Raw genomic sequence first — 20,403 nt, forward strand, 5'->3', positions numbered from 1 at the left:
TAAGATGTCGCTTCTGTGTCTGTTTTACTTTCCATGGTTCTCTAAATGGTACTGTATTGTAAGATGACATATATTTTTTTACACATATCATTTCAAATGTTGTATTGTATATATTGTATTTAAAATGAAATTAGATTAAACGAATGAATGCCAACTCTGTGGTGCATTGACTGCTGTGTGCAAGAGAGCTCGAGAGAGCACAAAATATTGAATATGTGTCTGCGGCATCAGAGCTCGAATATTGGTTTGAATGCCGGGAGGGAAACAAAACACTGTTTACGTGACCCTGAATCGAAAATGTTGTCCCTGTTTCCTTTGCCTGATGATTTTTGTTTCACTGTTCAAAATGTTTATTAATAAAAGTAGAACGTACAGTTGTGGCGTACATTTTAAATGTAAAGTTTAAAAAAAAAAAAAAAAACGTAACTGACATTTGCAGTTCCTTGAAACTTTCAAGCCTGTTTGACTCAGATGTTGCTGTAGCCAAAAGCAAAAACTATACATTATTCATTTCAATATTCATATGCTTTTTGCTGTTTTAACAGCATACTTAATGAAGGTGTGGGGATGGTGCTAGGGGGGATACTGTAAGTTTCATGCTTTTTTTTTTTTTTTGCAAGAAAATGCATGACCCCTTTTGACAAATACACACTGTCAGACACCTGGGAACATGGCTGACAAGCACAGCAAACAACAAGTGATTCTGCAGGAGAGCAGCTGACGAAGCAGTTTACTCAATGCAAGTTCCTATATATCTTTTATCGCCTGTGTAAAGGGACACACGAGGCTCATATATGATAAGTGTCTGTTAAACCTCCAGTGCTCTGAGCATTTCCGGAGATCACACCGCTTCCAAGTGTCATAAATTAGTAAATGCACAGATGTCATTCACACATATTCTGGATTCAAGGCAACTTGTTCTTACAAGTGATGGCAGCATCTCTAACGTCCACAGAGGATGAGCATCCATTGAAATTCATTTAGAAAGCATGGGAAACAGAACTTCCTTCACAAACGTCACATTTTTCAAAAGTATCTAAAGTAAAAGCTGTCCGTTCATCCACGGCTGAACTGCAGAGGAGGCACGTTACGACCTGCAGATTCATTAAAAATACAGACAGACAGACAAAAAGATAAATAAATGCAGCTAACTCAGTGGCTTTATACCAGCATTATACAGGACTGTATTTTCTTACAGTACTAGGACATACAATGTTATGCTCTTACATAACTAGAACCCCAACATTCATCTTCATCCTTTCACGTAAAGATATTTGTTTGTATGTTGCCGATGAGGGCGAACACGCTGCAGAAACCCGTCAGAAACAATGCCAATTCATGTACATATACAAAACAAATCCAACGACGGAAACCGCTGCGAATGAAAAAACAGGCTCCAGAAAGCCAAAACAAATTGATTAAACGCCTAAAACACACAAACTCTGAGAAAAAAGCGAGAGAAAAACGCTGCATTTCCAGACAACACAACCACGCTACATGAAGGGGACACTCCTCCATAAAGTACTGCATTTAGCTACAGTATGGCATCCAACTGAGTATTTATAGTTGATAGAAAATATTATAAATCAATAAACAAATACAGTCAAATACGGTCGAGGCCAATGATCCTAACTGAGACTTATTCAAATGAACAACCCCAATGCCCCTGCATCTCTCTCTGCTACTATGGGAGGAGACGGGGGATGGCAGGTTAACAAGGGGGATGCATTCCAGTCAAGGGGGATGGTGTCACCCCTCATTCCCATTAAAATCATCAACTGTTTTTAATAATAATAATAATTCTGAACAAATCAACTGAAAAAATAATAATTAATAGTAAATAAAAAGAGCAATAATAGCAACAGAAACACTTCAGGGGCGTTTAGAAGAAACGTTGGAGCATAAAACGAGAGCCAGTCGCTGACATATGAAGGTGCTGGATTATGTAGCGTTGTAGATAAGTCAAAGGACATTCAAATCAGTTGTAAAACATACATTTGGGTGTTTTTGGGTGCTGCACATCATTTGCAGCGATGTGTTGTATTGGTCCAAACCCCGACTGAAGTGTTCTGGAGCATCTGTAATTTTCGATCCAGAGACCAGTAAAAAGAGAGTTGCGATCATGAAAGCAGCTGGTGATAAAAGCATGTATCAGAGTGTTGTTGTCCGATGTTGCTGAGATGACTCCTGGTTGGTGCCTTCCTGGTCACAAGTCAAAAGCTCTGACTGCTTGGTTTAATTTGTAATACTCCCAGGAGTCAGGAATGAGACACATATACAAATAAGTGGCATGGCTTTCTGAGCCTCATGGTGATTATGCCAGAAGACTGTCAAAAAGAGAGAGGCGTGAAAACCAAACAACAACAGCCTGAGGTTAAAAGTGTTTCTTACTAGATTTATTTGCAAAGAATTAGATGGAAACACACTGACAAGACTCACTCCCAGACTCACTCCCAGTGGCGTTTCAGTGACGCTAGCTCATTGTTGGCAGGCGAAACTTTCCAAAATTTCGCCAAACTCAAATGAATAACTTCATTTTCAGCTGGAAGAAGTCCCATTTGTTCTGAAATGGGCTCATGGAGGAGATTTAATGGATCCTCTCAACCCATAGAGGAGCATTTCATCTGTTAATTGATCAGTGATGTTTCTGTTGCTAGTTGGGTGTTTATAAAGCGCAGTTGGCATATCGCAATTCATAACAATGCTTATGATAGATAGATACTTTATTAATCTCCAAGGAGAAATTTACAGTTCCAGCAGCTCAAAGGGTGGAAACACAGGAACATGCAAAATAAAATAACTTTCAGGTACAAAATGCAAAAAACATTTATAAACCAGGAGGCAAAAATACAATACAATACAAAATCACAATATAAAAAAAAATTGTGAGATAAAAATATAGAACTAAGCTGCATAAAATAAACTAATATATATTATATATGTATACTAATATATATTGCTTATATATATATAAGCATTATATATAATGCTTTTATTAAAGAAATACAAAATACAGAGCAAAACTGAATTAATATGTAAACATATCATGAAAAGTTTAGGAGGAAGTAGTGTAAACTGAATTATTAAAGGTTTTATGACAGGTTTGATAGTCACTGTTGATAATGGAGTCAAGTCTCATGCTCAGTTTAACACCTTCAGGCTTTCACAGCACCAACACCATTTCAGAGACCCTGAGCGTTTTGTCACAGCCATCTCCGCCTCGCTCCATCTCCTGTCCTTCAAAGTCATCCAGAACCAAACGGAAGGTAAGCGTACGTGACGGCTCGGCACCTGAGAAACCACAGCTAATGCGCGCTATGAAGGGGCCGAGGCAGCAAGTAAAAAACCAATATCCCACATAACAAGACCTGCACTGTGCACGGCGGGAGACATCGGCCAATCAATCGCTGTGGTTGCCATGGTGCTGCCAGCGTGTACCTGCATAGGAGGGCGAACCCCACACGATACCAGGCTGATATGGCTTGTGTGGATTTCCTCATTTGCCTTTTGATCCGTCCTCCTCTTGCGCCTCTGGGAATCCTGGATTTTAATTCCCCCACATTCACTATCCGTCTATTCAAGGTTTTTTTTTTCTCGGCCGTGGCTTCTCTCGAGGTGCAGGCGTAATATGTTTTCAAGCACACACCAGTGCAGCATCAAAGCGTCGTCAATAGCTTTTGATTAGTACATTTTGTGCTGCTCGTTTCGCAGACCCACTTGAGCCAGGTGCTCAGGCCGAGGCGGGGCTAAGCCGGCGAAATGGATGTGGAGAGATAAAAAGACATTTTGGGAAAGCTGAAAAGAAGCACAATGAACAGACAAATGGTTCCGCACGTGGGTTTAAAAGCACCGAAGCTGAAGCGACGCTGAAGGCAGGGGAACACGAAGCGGGAGCTGGTGATGAATGACTCGTAATAACCTGCAAAGGAACTTGTGATTGTGTGTCTCCCTGTGATGGAGCGGCCCCTCAGTGTTCAGGTGCTCTCGGGCTGATGAGAAGCCGGTTATGGTGGATACCACGAGGCCTGAGCCGGTCTGCGCCGCTGGGTATTGAACCAGTTTCATGATGGGAATGGAAAAGCATGTATTCTTATCTGTCAAATCTGGGCTGAAAATGGCTGAAGGTGAAGATAAAGCTCATCAAGCGTTCAGTCACTGTTTGTTTCCAGGTGGTGGAAAATCAAAGCTATGCAAACTGAAATCCGCACATTTAGAGAATGGAGGTTTGAGCCGTTCCACGCAGTTAAGGGACGAGGTATAACTGCGTAGTTTCCGTAATTACACGGGTTAAGCCGCACTCTTACAGCATAGATGATCCAGTGCAGACAACCCAGAGAAATTCTTTTCATTTGCTGTCATGATGTTGAGCATTAACAGCGAACCAGCCCAGCAGAACACTGTGTGCTTCACTTTAACTACTCCCATGGCATTTACAGGGTCTTCATGAGGAGTGGAGATAAAAAGGAACAGGGCTGCAGGCGCTGTTGGAGCCGGCTCCTTCCTCAGAGTGGATGGTCCCTACGGCAAATGAGGGTTTAATCGCTCCCAATTGCTTTGCCTCACAAAGGTGTGACACCCCCACCTGCTACCACCAACACCACCATCCTCCCATCTGCCTCTCATTGTTGCCAGCGAACAAATCGTGCCATAGGGAGACGCGCTGACACTTTCCCTCGGTCCCTTCTTCCCTAAACCCCCACTTCCGGCTTTGTAATTCCTTCATCCTACCGGGAACAGGGGAAGAAGTAATCAAAACAATTACCTAAGTCCCGTTTTGTTTCACAGGAGACTTGTCTTTTTCATGTGAATCTTCAGCCAGAATGAAACAGGTTGTGTCTTGGGGGCTTTTTGTGGAACATCACAAAGGCAGCAGCTGTCACAAAACAAGAAAAAGCTTCAGAGGCGTGCTGGTTCCACCAGCAGGTTTATCACTTGGCTCTTTCAACAAGAGATCCACAACCAATTACCAAAAAAAAAAAGAGAGAGAGAGAGCGAGAGGGGAATAAAAACGTGTGAACCAAAAGCAGCCACCTTGATACGTTCACACAGACAGTTATGAGAAGACATCCTCTCATCAAGAGCTGCGGAAAGCATAACAATCTGGATCATCGTGTAGATGACAAAGCAGCCACGCATGCCTCGCTGCCATCACCTCGAGGGATTGTTGTCTACTGTCACAAACAGCAAAGGAAGAAAACAGGACTGTCTTAATGCCGAGCTACCTTACAGCTGAAAGAAAAGCTACACGGCGTCTCCGCGGATCAACAGATCCTTGACTTTGATGAGACAAAATGAGCTCACCACAAGATATAATATGTCCCCGCTGCCCACTGTTCATATCTATCCCCCTACAGTTACTCTCGCACTCCCGGGCATGTCGTCCAAAATTGTAAAGGCCTTTAATTAAAGATTAATGTCAGGGTTTCTTGCATGCGCTGCTTAGATAACTCATTTCCCAGGGCGCGTTGCTAAAAATCGCCCAGGCTGGACACCAGATTTTCCAGCTTTCAGAACAAAAGCCCTCAGCTCTCCGGCCAACGCGATTCTTTCAGCTGAAGGACGAGCAATAACAGCTCTGCTGCTCGCTTTGCGAAGCCACCACTGTGACTGTGACAGGGGGGGAGGTTGAGTCATTTTAATTATCACAGGCAGGCAAAGAGACACAGTCAGCCAGTTGAAGGCTCGTTGCACAGACTGCTTGTCTGTCCACCCCTCGCAACAATTACCGATGCTCGTCTTCCTCGTGAGGCCTGTTTATAATGTCAGGGCGCGCAGCAGAGTGGGGGATCTGTCTGTGGCAATCAGCCTCACTTTACACGCTTCTCCACGCGATGGAGGTGTAGTGAGCCAGTGACTCATATTGTGCATGTGTGCTCATGTAAACATGTGTTTTGTCAGCAGTTTCAAACGGATATAGATGGGACCAGACTAATTCCAGCGCTGTGCCAGCAGAGCAGTAACCGGACTTGTTGAGGCAGTTGAAGATGATGATCCACGGTCACGTCAACCACAGAGACATCAGCATGCACTTTACGTTCAATACGATAAGGCACGTAGGCATAGAGCACTGCAGAGGGTGCTTTGATGGTGTCCAAGGCCTGTTATTTCACTCTTTATGTACACCCCCACGGTGGGATACTCCAAATCAAATCAAACAAATCTGAAAGAGCTTCACAAAGACGCAAAACAAGCAAATCCTGTAATACCCAGCAGGCCGTCCAGGCCAGCAGATTACAGATAGGTTTCAAGTACAGTCTCGCTGCTCTGGGGGGAGGGATATCTGATCATTGCTTTGTTTGTTCAACATCCCAGATGCCAAAATGACTGTATCAGTGCAAGCGCTGCTACTGCGTGATCAAAAATCCAGCCTGATATTCAGAGTGAGCCGCAGTTTCATTCATCGACTCTGTCCGGTGCTGCCATCTTGTTCGCCGTCTCCTGTGGGTGCAGGATTGATTTCCTCTCTTGAAATACTGGCTGACATGTCAGGTAGCTCTGACATCATTTTCCTTCAACAATGAAGCCGTGGCAGCCGGCGCACGGTTAGCATAACTTATGCTGGTGTGCAGAGAATGGCAGTTCTCTGGCTTGTTTAATAAGCGCCGACACATGGCGAGGTGTAATGATGCAGGTAGATGAGGAAATGAGGTGGAGTCAGTGATTTCCACGATGCAAAATTACTTTCTCCAACCGAGTCCACTGTTTTCCTGTATCAGGGCACCTCGGAGTGCATTATCACTGTTCCAATATTGACAATTACCAAAGAAACAAAGGAGACACTGGGTTTAATTAACTCAAGGCAAATAATCAGGAAGATTTATTGAAGAGTCTACCTGCTTTGCCCTGGTGGTGTGTTATCAGCCGATGACCAGCACTGGATTACCATGCAGTAACTGACCAGAGCTCCGGGGAACCTGAAAGCTCCAGCAGGACCACTGTGTATCAACTGGTTTGCATTAATTTGCTTTAAAAGATTTTTGGAATATGGCCAATTAAGGACAGTATCATTAAACTAAATGATGAGGATCCTGTTTTAAGATCTTCATTATTTTAGTTCTCTGCTTCCCTGCTGCACATTCCTACATTAAGGTGTAATCAGATTACCACACATCGACTCTGGGGCTGGATTGTGTTACAGTATAGGAATATGTGCTGCTCCCACTCGGCGGTGGATATTTTTGCATGTTTCTGATGTTTCTATGAGGAACGGGCATAAAAGCAGAAGAACTTTGGTTGTCTGGATCAGGAGCAGCATTGAAACAGCCTGACCGAACCCAACCGCACAACACAGGAGCATATTAATATATCCTGAGCAATGATTAAGAGCAGTAACTAAGATCAATGTTTAAAACGTCCTCATCTAACGCTGAAGGCTGAAACCTTCTCTTTCATGTGTATTGAACTTGGACAGATGGTGATGAGAGATGTTAACATGGCTGTGAAACATGAGCGTGTCCACTTCACTCCTGACTGTGTAATCAGCCAATCAGCTTGTTTGATGCACAGAGCGCGACCACGTGTTGCTTGGGAGGTTACCCCAACACGCTTCCCTGTGTTGATCTGCACAGATGTTGACCTGTAGCTGTAGAGATTTGAAACCAGGGTATCAGATCTCACTTCAGCCAACAGCATGCACAGCCGGTTGTTAATCTGGATGGCGAACGCTGACGCTAACACTACTTCTTTGTGTCATCATGGAATTTAAACTTGAACCGAGTCTCAAGTCTCTGTTTTTCGTTGCAGTTTGTGTCTTTCTGCAGTCCGACTCTTAGCATCAGTTGTGAATAGTGGCCTCTGGTTACTGACAGCCTTACCTGTGACACAAAACAGCTCGGACGTGGCTTGTCCCTCCACTGCCATTGCTGAGGGCCTCAGTAAAGCTGCCCATATGCGAGGCCTAATTACTTTCTCAGCTGGCCCCTGCAACAAGGTCACACTTGTTATGCCACTGTCCCATCCACACAATCAGATTTCTCACAAAGGGAGCTAATCTCATTCCTTCACAAGCCATTATCTTGATCGGACCGGCTTTTTACGCAATTTGCAACGCTGTCCAGATGAGAGAACGACTTTCCTTTAGCGGGAGTGAAGACGCTCATCAGCATCCCACTGAGAAGTTTCAAACTGTCAGCCAACATCCACCAACTCCAAATTGGAGTTAAATTGAAGAGGCGTCCGGCTGGAGAAAGGCCAAGACAAGCGGGCCCGAGCATCGCTGCAGCAGCAGATGTCGATGAAGGTTTTTAATGGAGTTGAATTAATTCACGCAGGGTGTAATTTGTGCTGTGGATGTGGGAGGCGTACTAAGCCTGAACTTTTTCAGGGTCACAAGAGTCGTTATATTGATAGACATCTGCTGAGGCGGCCTGCAAATTTGCAAAAAACTGACAGATCTGCTCCGATGTTGAGATAATGATAAATTGCAGTCCTGTTGTGAAGCCAGAGATGCGTCCTCACTGTGTTTGGCCGAAGGGGAAGTAAATAACCGTACTCTTCAACTTATTTTTCCAAATATAAAGTGGTCCAGTTATCGGAACTCCATCACTTTCATGATTCAGTGGTGACATATCTGACTGTCTTTATGCCGTTTCAGGGGCGTAATCCCACCTACGAAGCTCTGATTGGCTGCAGTGATTTTTCCAACCAGGTAAACTGCTGACTTTCTGAAAATAATCGGACAGATCAGCAATTCAGATGCCTGAAAGCCGGCTGGAGTTGGTTCGCCGGTCTGGTGTTTATAGATCTATCAATCTGACAGTGAAATCAGGTGCCCAGTATTTTCACCTGACGCCCTCTCACCTGGTGGATTTGTTCCAGAATTAGCTGCCATCCAATCAGGGTTCAGTTTTATGATGGACTCAAACTGTATTTTCTAGAAAAACTGTAAAAACGTGGCTATTTATGAGCACAAGCGGGCTGCTGTGCGGATCAAGACTATCATTATAATCACTGCTACCATCACGGCTGAGAGTCTGGAGCTCCGCCGAAGCGGCTCGATGCTCTGGGCCCAATCCGAAGCAAAGTTACTGGAGTTCTCCTTGACATTACAGCTAATCTGAGATAGCTGGAGGCCTCACACTGTCAGTTTTTAGTGGGCACTCTGAGCATACTTGAAAACAAAAATGAAGCATTTGTGGCAAACACTGGAAGATAAATAATACAGTGTCTGTTAGAATTAAGGCCAGGACCAGTTTTCTGGATTCTGACTGGATATCATTGAGGCAGAATACAAAAAAGGTTTTTCCTGAAAGATTTTCTGTTATTTCCTGCCTCTGTTTACTCTTATTGACCAAAGTCTGGATTAGTGTTGTGCTGTACTACCACCTGCTGGTATGTAGCCTGCATGTGTGCACCTAACAGAGTGAAGGGTTAGACTTCAGGTTCTGGAAAAGGCACTTTTCCTGTCAGTGTTGTATTATGGTGACATTTCATTTTATATAAGAAGTATTACTAGTGATAATTATAATGATCACCATTGTGAGCTGTATGCTGAGGTTGGGTCTCTGTGATGAGATGAGATGTGATGGACACTGGTTTTATTTATTTATAAGGCCCTCACTGTTTTGTCTTTTTAATGTTGCCTCTTATCAAACACACTTAGTGACTGGATTACACTGCAGGCGCCTGCTGCTTTTACTGAACTTAGACATGTTTAAATAGTTGTTATTCCAGGTTGCAGGTGATCAATGAGAAAAACTGCATTTTCTAATTTTCATCCTGAAGGGCCCTTTTAATTTTTAATATATTTCACTTCCAGCTGTTCTTGTTTTAGTCGATTCATCTACTTTTAATTTGAAATGTTTCTATTCACCCCTAAGGATTTATCGTTTTACTGACTTGGCCTTTTAATGATATCATTTTCGATTCTTTTGTTTTTTGTTCGCTGTGGCATCACTGTAAGAGGTCTCTACCTCAATGTATGTTAAAATAATGAACATGAAATAAATAAATGAAGGCAACATTGCAACTTTTAAAAGAACATTTTTTTAAATTTAGTAATATAGACTTTCTCATAAGGTTACCGTCACTTTCATGTCACCGTTTCATTGTGTTTACTTCTTTTTTCTTCACCCCCTCGCAGCCGCCCTAATGATCACTAACATGATGACTCCAAAATTGAAGCTAAACATTATACATGAATGTTTGTTTGAAGGTCACTTCAGGAACAATAATCAATACCTGGGTCTGTCTCGCCCACCAACTTGTATTGTTGTTTGTGGACTGGCACCTTTGCTTTTTCTCCTATTGGCTCCCACCTGGCGCTGACACAGGCGTAGCCCGACGTCGTCCCTGAGCCTTGTTGGTGGTCTTTGAGAAACTGCACCTCCGCCAAATAGCTCCTCTCACTGCAGCAACAGAGACGCCAGCCCATGGGGCCCGTCCTTGAGGATTAACCCAAGTCCCAAGCCTGCTCCACTACCTGAATCTCAGAGCTGTGGGTCCTGGTCCAGACTGGCAAAAACCCTTCAGCTGAGAAATAAATTCAAAGCACAGGACAGCGGGGATGGAGCACGCTGTCCTGCCGGGTGACCATCCATCATCTGCCCAGGCCTCCTTGGTTGGTGGCTCCGCCGCTGACCTCACCTTGAACCTGTCACGTCGGCCTCGCAGACAGTCTGCACCGCTTCATACTCATAATGTGTTTGTCTTTTCAACACCCAATCACTGTCAGTCAAATCTTCATATATTTTATTCTCAATGACTTTGTTACGTCGCACAGTTCAGAAATTTTACTGAGACTCAGCTCAAATCAAGGGACTGCTGCCCCCTGGTGGAGATGTGCCTGCTGAACTAACTTCCTAGCTAAATTCCTGAATGCCCCAAGGTCCAAGGTTTATAAAAATCTAATCAAATCTAATCTAATGAGCGATTTCTCCAGCCTTCATTGATCTGTTTTTGTTTGACAGGCTCATAACTGTAGGAGATTTTAACGTTCACACTGATGATCCCTCTAATTCGCTTGTCACATAACTTCTAAACGTTGCAAAATCAGCTAACCAACAAGCAATAATAATAAAATTATTATTACTATTACTATCACAGTCTCTGCCTGCTTTCTCATTGTGTTTAGGCGAGATTTTTAGTCACCTTGAGTATTCAAAGACTCAAAGGCTTTTCAGGTTTTTCAAATACTCCTAAATGACATGTGGTGCCTTCTAGCAAATAATCATTCTTATTACATCTTCACATCTTGTAACTCTACTGGGAAATAACCGAATTTTCACATTTTGTGAAGTTACCTTCTGGTGCCTGATGTTATCTGGAAGTATAATGCAGCCAAGAAAGAAAGGAAGAAAGGGAGGAAGGAAATCTCTCTGATGATCTCCCTTGTGCATGAAAAACCTGCAGAATGGTAGACTTTGTTTTTGGGGTTGTTTTGCATCATCCACAACCAAATTTGCTCAATTAACAAAGCTGTTTTGTCTCTAATTGGGTGTGCATGTCGAAAATTAGTTGAAAGGTCTCGATCAGTCAACTTAGTCTCAAAGGCCAAATAGAAACATCATACAGCTACAGATTGCTTTGACCTTTTCACTGTCAAAACTACCAGAATGATGATGTTCTTCAGCTCTTTCCAAGCGGATGTTTCATGTTTGTTGTTACAGGCTGAACGCTTCGTGATGGCCACCGACTACATTTTGTGATCATGGCATCATTGACATGTACAGTAACCAAAGATAAAAACTGACAGAGTTATTTGAGGGGATTTTCCCTCCAGGCTTCTGATTCAGTTGCCATTCTCTGCCTGTGTTGATCTGTCTGTAAGCTCCTCTCCTGCCTGAACGGATGCTCGTGTTTTTGAGCCACTTTGCAGTCACTCACACTGTGAATCAGGCCACGGGACTAGTTAAACAACACTGCCATCCGCTGCTTGTGATGGGCACATACAATGTTAGCGGTCACTGACATGAGGGGAATAATAATGGAGGCTCTCCTTGGTATTCTCTCTCTCTTTTTTTCTACCTTTATTTATGCAAAGTTTGCCCTTTTCCTGCTACACATGAACAATCCGCCACATTCGAGTTCAGCTGGGGCCAACTGGTGCGTTCACTGTAGTTACAAGTGTTTGACTCAAAGGCACCTTAGCAGTAACTGCTGAGGGAAAATTTAAACAGCAGCAACTTCTGAAACTTGAGTGGACACAGTGAACGTCTACCCGAGACTGAATTGAACGAGATATACAATTTATATGCATTGACACTTGCAGACTTTAATATTGCTTATTTTGTGCCTGAACGACATACTTTCTCTTCTGCAGCACTCCATCTCCGAGGTCATTTATTCTTTATTTTCACAAGAAAGTGGACTGATTTGATACAGAACACAGAGAGACTCTAACCTTTTCATAGTAAAGGGTTGATTCACCGCCAATCCAACGATATCCAGCAATGCAGTTAGATTAAGTTTTCCCCGCTGATGCTTTCAGGTACCTGTCCCTGAGATGTCTGCTGTCACCCCAATACAGCAGAGGTGAATGTCATTTTCTTTTCTGGTGCTCAAATTACATTTAAAGTTTTCATTGTAGCCCGTCTTCGACCAAAGATATAGTCCCACTGAATATCTGAGCTCGGTGGATCGTTCGCAATATTGTTTCTGGACACGTGTAAAGCCTGAGTGAGACTCAGCATGGCTCAATTCCACCGTGAGAATGACTTTTTGGATTTGGGCGCACTGACCCTTAGAGATAATAGTAACTTAAGTGGGTTGTAGTGGGTAGTACGACTGACTTCGATCCCTAAAAAGCAAAGAAAAGCCTGAGATCTCTCTGTACTGTAGCTCGTCTGCTGCTCTCGCATTCTGATTAAGGTGTTTCACCACTTCATTTATTAAAGTGAGGAAAACCTGAGATGTTAACCTTTAATTCAAGCTGCTGTGATTTTATTTTTAGGGGCTTGTCAGCATATATTAAAAGATGATGATGGTGTTTTTGAGATTTTGTATGTTTGATGCAAGCATTCGGATTAAAAGTGGACGAAAGTACTTAAAGCTGTTACTGTGAGGCTGAACGGTTGTAAGCACACTGTGGCTGGACTGAGTGCAGACTCTGCAGGACTCCGAGCGAGCTTGACCACTTTCATCCGGCTTTGAAGGGCTGATCACAGCGTGAGTGAAATCCAGTTTTTGTGCCCGCTGATTTATCACTTAGCACATCTTGACAAGTGTAAATGTAGCTTAATAGATGGAACAAAAGAAGCTATTTGTAGATAATCACCTTGTTGGATGAGTGGTCTTCAGGGAGAGACGAACACTCACAGATACAATCAGGAAGGATGTATTGTTTTAATTAAAGTCACTCGAGTGGGGAGCGAGAGAAGCGCTTTTCCTCAAAAACTCAAATCCAAACACGCTGGCTCACCTGCTCAGCGGCTAACAGCGTAAACCGACGCCGGCGAGTGTTTGTCAAGTAAAACTACAAACACAATGCTGCTGGGAAAGAGCGCTCATGTTTTCCCTGCAGCGAACCTTCTCTGGAGAACGAATGAGGCCGTTCAAAGCGTTCCTCTCTGTGCGCCGGGCTTCATCCGGCCTCTCTGGCTGTCAGGGTTAAGAGCCGAGCTCAAACAAGGACAGCAAAGCACTTTGATTTGGAGATGAAACTGCCATTTATTAAGGCCAAGACTCTCATTCGCTTCAGTAAAAGTCTGTTTTATCCGCTGAAGTCGAAGTGCCTTCGTGCCCTTTTAGAAAACGTTCAACGCCACACATACTAATGAGAGCACACATTGATTCGCCATGTGCTGTGTTGATGTTAAAGGCGCAGTTTGCAGAATTTTAGCATCAAGAGTCTTTCGATTCAGACAAGAATGAAGTACTGATAATCACCATCAGACTGGAGGCATCTACGGAGCTTTTGTTGCCTCATTTTACAGATTTGGAAGGAAATTTCTTCTTCCTCAAATTCTCTTTCATACAGAAATACTGTGGAGGAGGATGACCAACACCAGCAGGCAGTAATGTGGGACAAGTAAGAAATGTGGGAAAAAAGTAGTGTGTACCAGCAGCCACCAACCACCTCTGATTATTCCAAATCTTACAGATATATATTGGGGTTTTTTAGGTTAGCTGATTCTGACTTTAAAGGGAAAGGCTGGTGTTATTTTAGATTTCTCAGATCAGTGTGTTGACCATCTCTCAACAAGCTGGCAACTGTAGTTTTCAGCAAGCTCTACTCAAACAGGAGCAAACAGTGCACTTGTTGGGGACTATTTTCGGCAGCGGATTAATACACATTTGCACTCTAGCGAGTATTTCTGGCAGCAGGATGGTGTGTTGAGCTTAATGTGGCTGCTGGTGAATGAGTTTCATGAAAGAAAAGAGTCACATCTCACCGGTTTTGTATCATGAATCCTTTAATCGTATCCTGAAACAAAATAGACTCAGTGCGCTGTGAAGAAATAGAGTAAATAAATATAATTTCTCAAAGATACACAATTTGCTTGATGCTCAGGATTTTATTTTCAAGACCTACACTTGAGGAGCAGAATACAGGCAGGCCTCAATGCTGGACATACAATCGAAGGGTCGGACTGGTTAAAAACGACAACGGGAAAAGAAAAAACACCGCAGCTACAGGAAGAGAGAAAAAAACACAATCACATGTTCACAGAGAGTGCACGGTGTGGTCCTCTCAAACGTCACCTCGGCCTCCGGGATGGTTGTCAGTAAATCGTACTTCGCTTTAAGATGTACGGCCTCCGGGACTTGGCGGTGTGCGTCGCTTGCCTCTTCAGGATGTAGGGTGATTTCCGTTTCAGCGGATTGTCACTGTTCTCCTCTAAATACTCTAGAGAGTCATGGAGAAGCTGTGAGGGGGAGACAGAGCGGCGGGTGAGTGTCGCACGACGCAGAGGAAGTGGCAGGCAAACACATGTTTTGTTGCTGAGCGGCAGGCTAATGCCACTGTAGCTGTGATTGAACGAGTGCTTCTGCTCGGCGCGCTCATGCATGGCAAAAACAGGCGCTAATCTGCAGCCGCTGCGTTCACGTTTGAAAAAAACAAAAAAAAAAAGGAGAAAATGATGGAGAGGAGGGAGGACGAGACGAGGAGGACGGCGGTTTAATGAGGTGCGTTTACTCTGAGAGAGGATGGATGGGCTCTTGTGTCCAGCCTGCATGTATGAGTGTGTGCGTGTTTTTAGGGTTTTAGTCCTGCTGTTTACTGCCTTATTTTTACTACCAGTACAAAATAAGGGTACTGGTACTGTGTATTTTGCTACTTTATATTCTATAAATTAATTCCCTTCTAAAATAATTTAAAGGGGGAAACTACTTTTTACTCTCATAGTTGCTACAATGTTGTTTTGCAGATATTCAGTATGAGATAAGCACAATAAAAATACTAAATGACAATAAATACAATAAAAAATACTACAGAAGCAACCATTCAAACCACTGAGTACTTGTACTATAAATGCAAATATATATGTACAGAAATACATGCATGCACACCACATGTCAAGGATAAAAAAACAGCTTATTTCCATTATGGTGCTGGAGTTGCAGATTAAATCTCTATAGCTGCATAATACTCAAAAATAATGCAAGCATGACTGTGTGTGTGCGTGTGCGTGTGTCTCACCCTCTCCTCCCGGCTCTGCAGCGTTCGGCAGATGTGCTGCAGGTTGTACAGCTCCTCCAGCAGCTGGAGGCTCCCCTCGCCGTCCTCCTCCTCCTCGCCGCTCCACACCTCCTGCCGCAGGCCGCTCACCATCCTGCACAGGTTGGCCAGCGACACGCGCCAGTAGGGGGCGCTCTGCTTGTTCTGTTTCATCTGCAAAGGGGCAACAAGGTGGGGGGAGGGGCAGAGGGGGGAGGTTTGAAAAGGATTGGGATTCAAATTGAATTTTCAAAATTTGCCAATAACTTAGCGCCTCGTCGTGCAGAGATGGCTTAATTGAAGTTTTTGTTATCATTGTGAGCGGAGGTGAGGTGAAAACTGACACCACAAAAGATAAAAACACAGATTTTCTGGTCTATTGATTGCATATTTCTGCTCAACATTAAGCTTTTCTGCACAAAATTAAACATAGGGCTTTTTGTCATGAACGCACTGATTCAATCATTAGACCCAGACAAAAATAGGCTGGACACAATAACAAGAAGACTTACAATACCTGCTATAATGCTAAATCAATTATAAATGCTATAATTGGTACATGTGTTTCTTATTATCCTGCTGATATTTGGCTGCAAGTGGAGAAACTCCTGAATAGTGATTTTTGTAGTTAGTAACATTATTCGCTCCATCCCCCAAACATGCAGACTGTGATTTCAGACAAATCATCGCTGTTGTTGAGCAGGTGGAGCAGGCGCTCCAACGATCAAAGGGTCGGTAGTTCGATCCCGATGATCAGGACAGCTCTTTGTGTGATAGCTCGCTGCCATCTGCGTGTGAGAGTGTGTGAATGAGTGAACGAGCTGCATGATAGCTCGCTGCCATCTGTGTAAGTGTGTGAATGAGTGCTTTGGATAAAAGCTCTTCATGAATGCAGCCGTTTATTTTGTGTCCTCAAGATGTTCTATTCATTCAGATTTTGGCTTTGTATTGTGTTCAGGTTCTGAATCTCGCTCTCATGTGTGTAAAATCTCATCTTTTACGTCGTAAGTTTTGTCTTTATTGCTATGAAAGACCAAAAATCCAAATCAATATTCATGAGTTTTATGAGCAGATGCAAAGGCTCAGCCTGCCTTAACGAGCCGCCACCACAATGCATTTCAATCGACGCGTGCATAAATGCTATTCTAGAGGTTTTCCACACTGTTTTTACAGCTGAAGCACTAAAAAGCTTTGGCTCCCTTAAAGAGGCACTGAGGATGCTGCATTTGAGACGTCCACTTTGCACACTGACGGATGTATCTTAACATTCTGAGACTCCAGAATGTCACATCAGTCACATCTAACCTCATCCAGCTGCAGCCTGTTGTGTTATAATCTACTTTGTGTGCTTTAAGATGGTGGAGGGCCCCGGGGCCCCCCTGTGCGTGGGCTGGCGAAGACCACTTGGTGTCACTGAGGATGATGGAGAGATTCAGCGGACGAGGGGATATTGTTGCTTCTAACTATTGCAAATGGCCACGAGCCCTCCGGGGCTCACGTCGTTTATGAGCAGCGGAGGAATACAGCGTCCTCCGATGTCTAAAGACAGGGGTCACGTCAAACACAGGTTCCTTCTGTCTGCCAGGAGGGAGACGTGGAATAAAAGCAGCGGAGACATCACAAGAACAACACACCAGAGACCGAGCATAGACAGCTACTGACATTTAGAAATAATCCATGCACCAAGGATTTAAGTGGTTTTCATTTAGTTTTAAATGAATTAAGTGACTGGGGCCAGCTGTGGTTTTACTGAGCTGAAAGGTCACATGAAGGATTGTTTTACATGAAGCTTCATCAGGATATTCTCCTCTAATGCAGGCGAATCAATAAGATCCAGGGGTGGGATGACGAGTTAATTCCAGGGGCCGATATTCTAACAATCCCAGTGGGTCCCTTGTTTTTAATGAGCTGGCCTGCTGGTGGCTTTAGCTACTGCAGCCAAGTCAAAAATCAGAGGCAGACTGTTTCTTTAACATTGTTTATGGGACATTTTAGAAAATCCCCTCAGCGTCCTTACAAAGAGCGATTTAAAATTACTGGAAAACTCGATCTAAATTCCAATACTCAGCCGGACGAACAGATGAACCCTGGCTGTGCTATAATGCAATCATGTTCAGTGGAGAAATAAGAGCCAGAGAGGAAATCTACCTCCTTCATCTAATCAGATAAAAAGACGAGTACACAAGCAGGTCAATCAATTCAGCTGTCGCCAAAAAAAAATCCTGAAAGCACAGTATTGTTGAAGATACTTGTGGCTCTCTCTGTCACTCTCAGGCAACCAGCAAGTTATTATTACAACCATCACCCCCGAACAACCTCCGAGCTCCAGCAGCAGTGAGTCACATGGCCGGTTTGTCACCGCCACGTCTCCGTTCGAGCGCCGTGGTTATTAACCAGAGAGACGGAGGGAGGTGGAAGATGTGTCGTTATGATGCTGTCATGTCCATCTGAATCCTATTAATCCATCTCCCACTGCCTCTAGTTCCGCCTTCACCAGCTTCACCCCTCGGCTTTGCCCGGCCTTGAGCTCACACCACCGGATAACCGTGTTAAGAATCATGGCTGAGCCACAGCTGCAGCGGCTGGAGCGTTTATTTTGCCCTGAACTGTTTTTTAAAAAAGACTAATTTTTCAATCAAAACAAGGCCAGTCCAGATATATAAGTTTTATCATTTACCTCCAACTCGGCATGAACACACACAAAAGGTGAGGCTGTGACTGGAGCATGGATGCAGATTGTCATGAAAGAACACCTGGGCAGCTGGTGTGCCGGGTCAGCTGAAGGGTCACTGACTGACCAGGTGGGATGCAGCTTTTCAGACACTCTCTGATGTCACAGGTGCAAAAGAGGGACCCCGTACCTTAGAGGCGAAAAGACTGCTGAGCAGCTCCTCTTCAAGCGCTCGCTGGTCCTGGTTGACATCTGTCAGTTAGAGGAGAAACAGGAATATGAGTTTTAACCAGATCCAATTAAGAGTTGCTGGAATAAAATGTCAATTAGATATGAAAGTATAAAATTCTCCTTATCAGCTGACGTTTAGACTGTTTAGTCTTTTTTCTAAGAGGAGTTTGCAGCATTTACATCTCAAGCACCATGAAGCACCAGAACTCTGCCCACGTTCTTATTCGCTGGTACAAATTAAAGCGTTCAACAGGTGACGCAGGACTGCTTTACAAAACTCAAGCTCTCCTGTGAAGCTTTGTCAAGCCAACAGATTTTTTTTTTTTTTTACAAAGACTGCAAAGTTCTTTCTCTGCATGAACAGAATTGTCCATCTTACTGTACATGTTTCCGGCTCACTGACTTCAGAATCAGATTTGGTTGGTTTACACTGCTGTGGTTTATTCAGAATCTCCAATTTTTATATATATATATAAACAAGGGTTCAAATGGGTTCTGAAACATTTACATTAGGCATGGTTACACCAGATCAATGCAGGAAAGGGGTCTATAGGTGACTTGGTAAAAAAAACATCTTAGAAAAGTAGAAGAATAAAAGTCTTAGAATGAATAAGTTATTAAGCACAGCCTCCTGAAGTCATACAACCTTTTAATAAGTTGTGGGACCAGAAAAATTAAAGCAAGACCTAATCAACCATAATGTTATGAAGAAGAAGCTTTGAAGTGCAAATTCTTCATTTAAAAACAGAGATATTTCCATCATTCAGTGCTTCAATACCTGCAACACCATCGCCAAACTGATGCACCTGTTGCGCGGAGTAAGTTACGTGAGAGGCAAACAGCTGGACTCGTTCCATGCTTGGTTCGGATTTTCCCTGTTTTTTGTTGCTACGAAAGAAGCCGGTGATAAAGCATGAAATCACCACACAATGCATCAGTGCACAACCTGTTGAAAGAGCCTCACCTGTGCAAAGTCCACCACATGTGAAGCAGAGCAGAAGCATACACGCCAGCTGTGCCTGCATCTTCATGAGAAAACGAACCAGAAAAAGGATCCCACACTGAAGAATGCACCTGAGAAGGGATCTAGTCCATAAGGTTAAGGGTCAGACTTGGCTAAAGAGGCTCGAGAGGGAATTTGTATTGATGCTGCTGCTTCCTTTTCTTCTTCTTCTCCTTCTTCCTCTTCTTCTTCTTCTCCTTTTCCAGCTCCAAATACGCTTCCCCTTCCTTGCAGGTTTCTGGTTGGTTGTGAAGTGCCGTGGGCTCCATTCCCTCAGTTTATAAGAGCCAATGTGATGTCAGAGAATCAGTCTCTCCTCATCTCCACCCCCACCTTCCCACCCACTAACGCGGACCCCTTCCTCCGTCCATCCACCCATCTCTCTCTTCATATTCCCTCTTCCCTCCTGTCACTGTGTCATCGTTTCATCAGACGTCACTTTGGCATCACAGGGCGGAAGGGCTTTGCGTCAAGGTTTTTTGGAGATTTGGTGATTTCACCTCATGAATGCACACAGTCTGAGGTTTGTTCTGCACTTGATGCCAGACACGGGGCTGCAGGGGTGATGTGGGAGGATGCACAACAAAGACTCACTCTTTGTGTCACTATTTGGGGAAGCTGTGCTCCACCACCTCCATCTTTTGCTGCAAGTGATGTCTCTTTTCCGATCAACAGGTGATTGTTCTCGACTTACAAACCAAACAAGCGCCTGCAAGACATGAATCATAGTGATAAGACACAAGATATGTTAAACTGTCTCAGTACATTAGAAGCAAAGCACTTTCTTTGCTTGACTTTCTTTATTTAAATTGTCCTTGACATCATTTCTGTTATTAATATTAAAGGCCAATTTAAAAAGAAATCAGACTGCATGAGCTTCATCTGCAGATGGAGTTTGGT

General features: G+C 43.6%; 1 protein-coding gene across 1 annotated transcript; it reads right to left on the reverse strand.

The window, feature by feature from the left end:
- Nucleotides 1-14,660: 14,660 nt before the first annotated feature.
- Nucleotides 14,661-19,525, reverse strand: nts (neurotensin). Its single transcript, XM_041939822.1, has 4 exons — nt 19,465-19,525; nt 18,460-18,521; nt 15,581-15,772; nt 14,661-14,804 (listed from the first exon to the last, which is right to left on the reverse strand). Exons 1-4 carry the CDS (start codon nt 19,523-19,525, stop codon nt 14,661-14,663), a joined length of 459 nt encoding a protein of 152 aa, XP_041795756.1.
- Nucleotides 19,526-20,403: the final 878 nt, after the last annotated feature.

The sequence above is a fragment of the Chelmon rostratus genome, chromosome 6 (assembly GCF_017976325.1).
Source record: "Chelmon rostratus isolate fCheRos1 chromosome 6, fCheRos1.pri, whole genome shotgun sequence".
Taxonomy (NCBI): Eukaryota; Metazoa; Chordata; class Actinopteri; order Chaetodontiformes; family Chaetodontidae; genus Chelmon; species Chelmon rostratus.

What these genes read in the sequence shown, in the direction of transcription:
- nts (XM_041939822.1), bottom strand. Translation starts at nt 19,525, where the DNA reads ATGCAGGCACAGCTGGCGTGTATGCTTCTGCTCTGCTTCACATGTGGT. An exon ending in ATGTGGTGGACTTTGCACAG is followed by an intron (nt 18,522 to 19,464) that starts GTGAGGCTCTTT and finishes TCTAACTGACAG; the next exon opens with ATGTCAACCAGGACCAGCGA. An exon ending in GCAGTCTTTTCGCCTCTAAG is followed by an intron (nt 15,773 to 18,459) that starts GTACGGGGTCCC and finishes GCCCCTTTGCAG; the next exon opens with ATGAAACAGAACAAGCAGAG.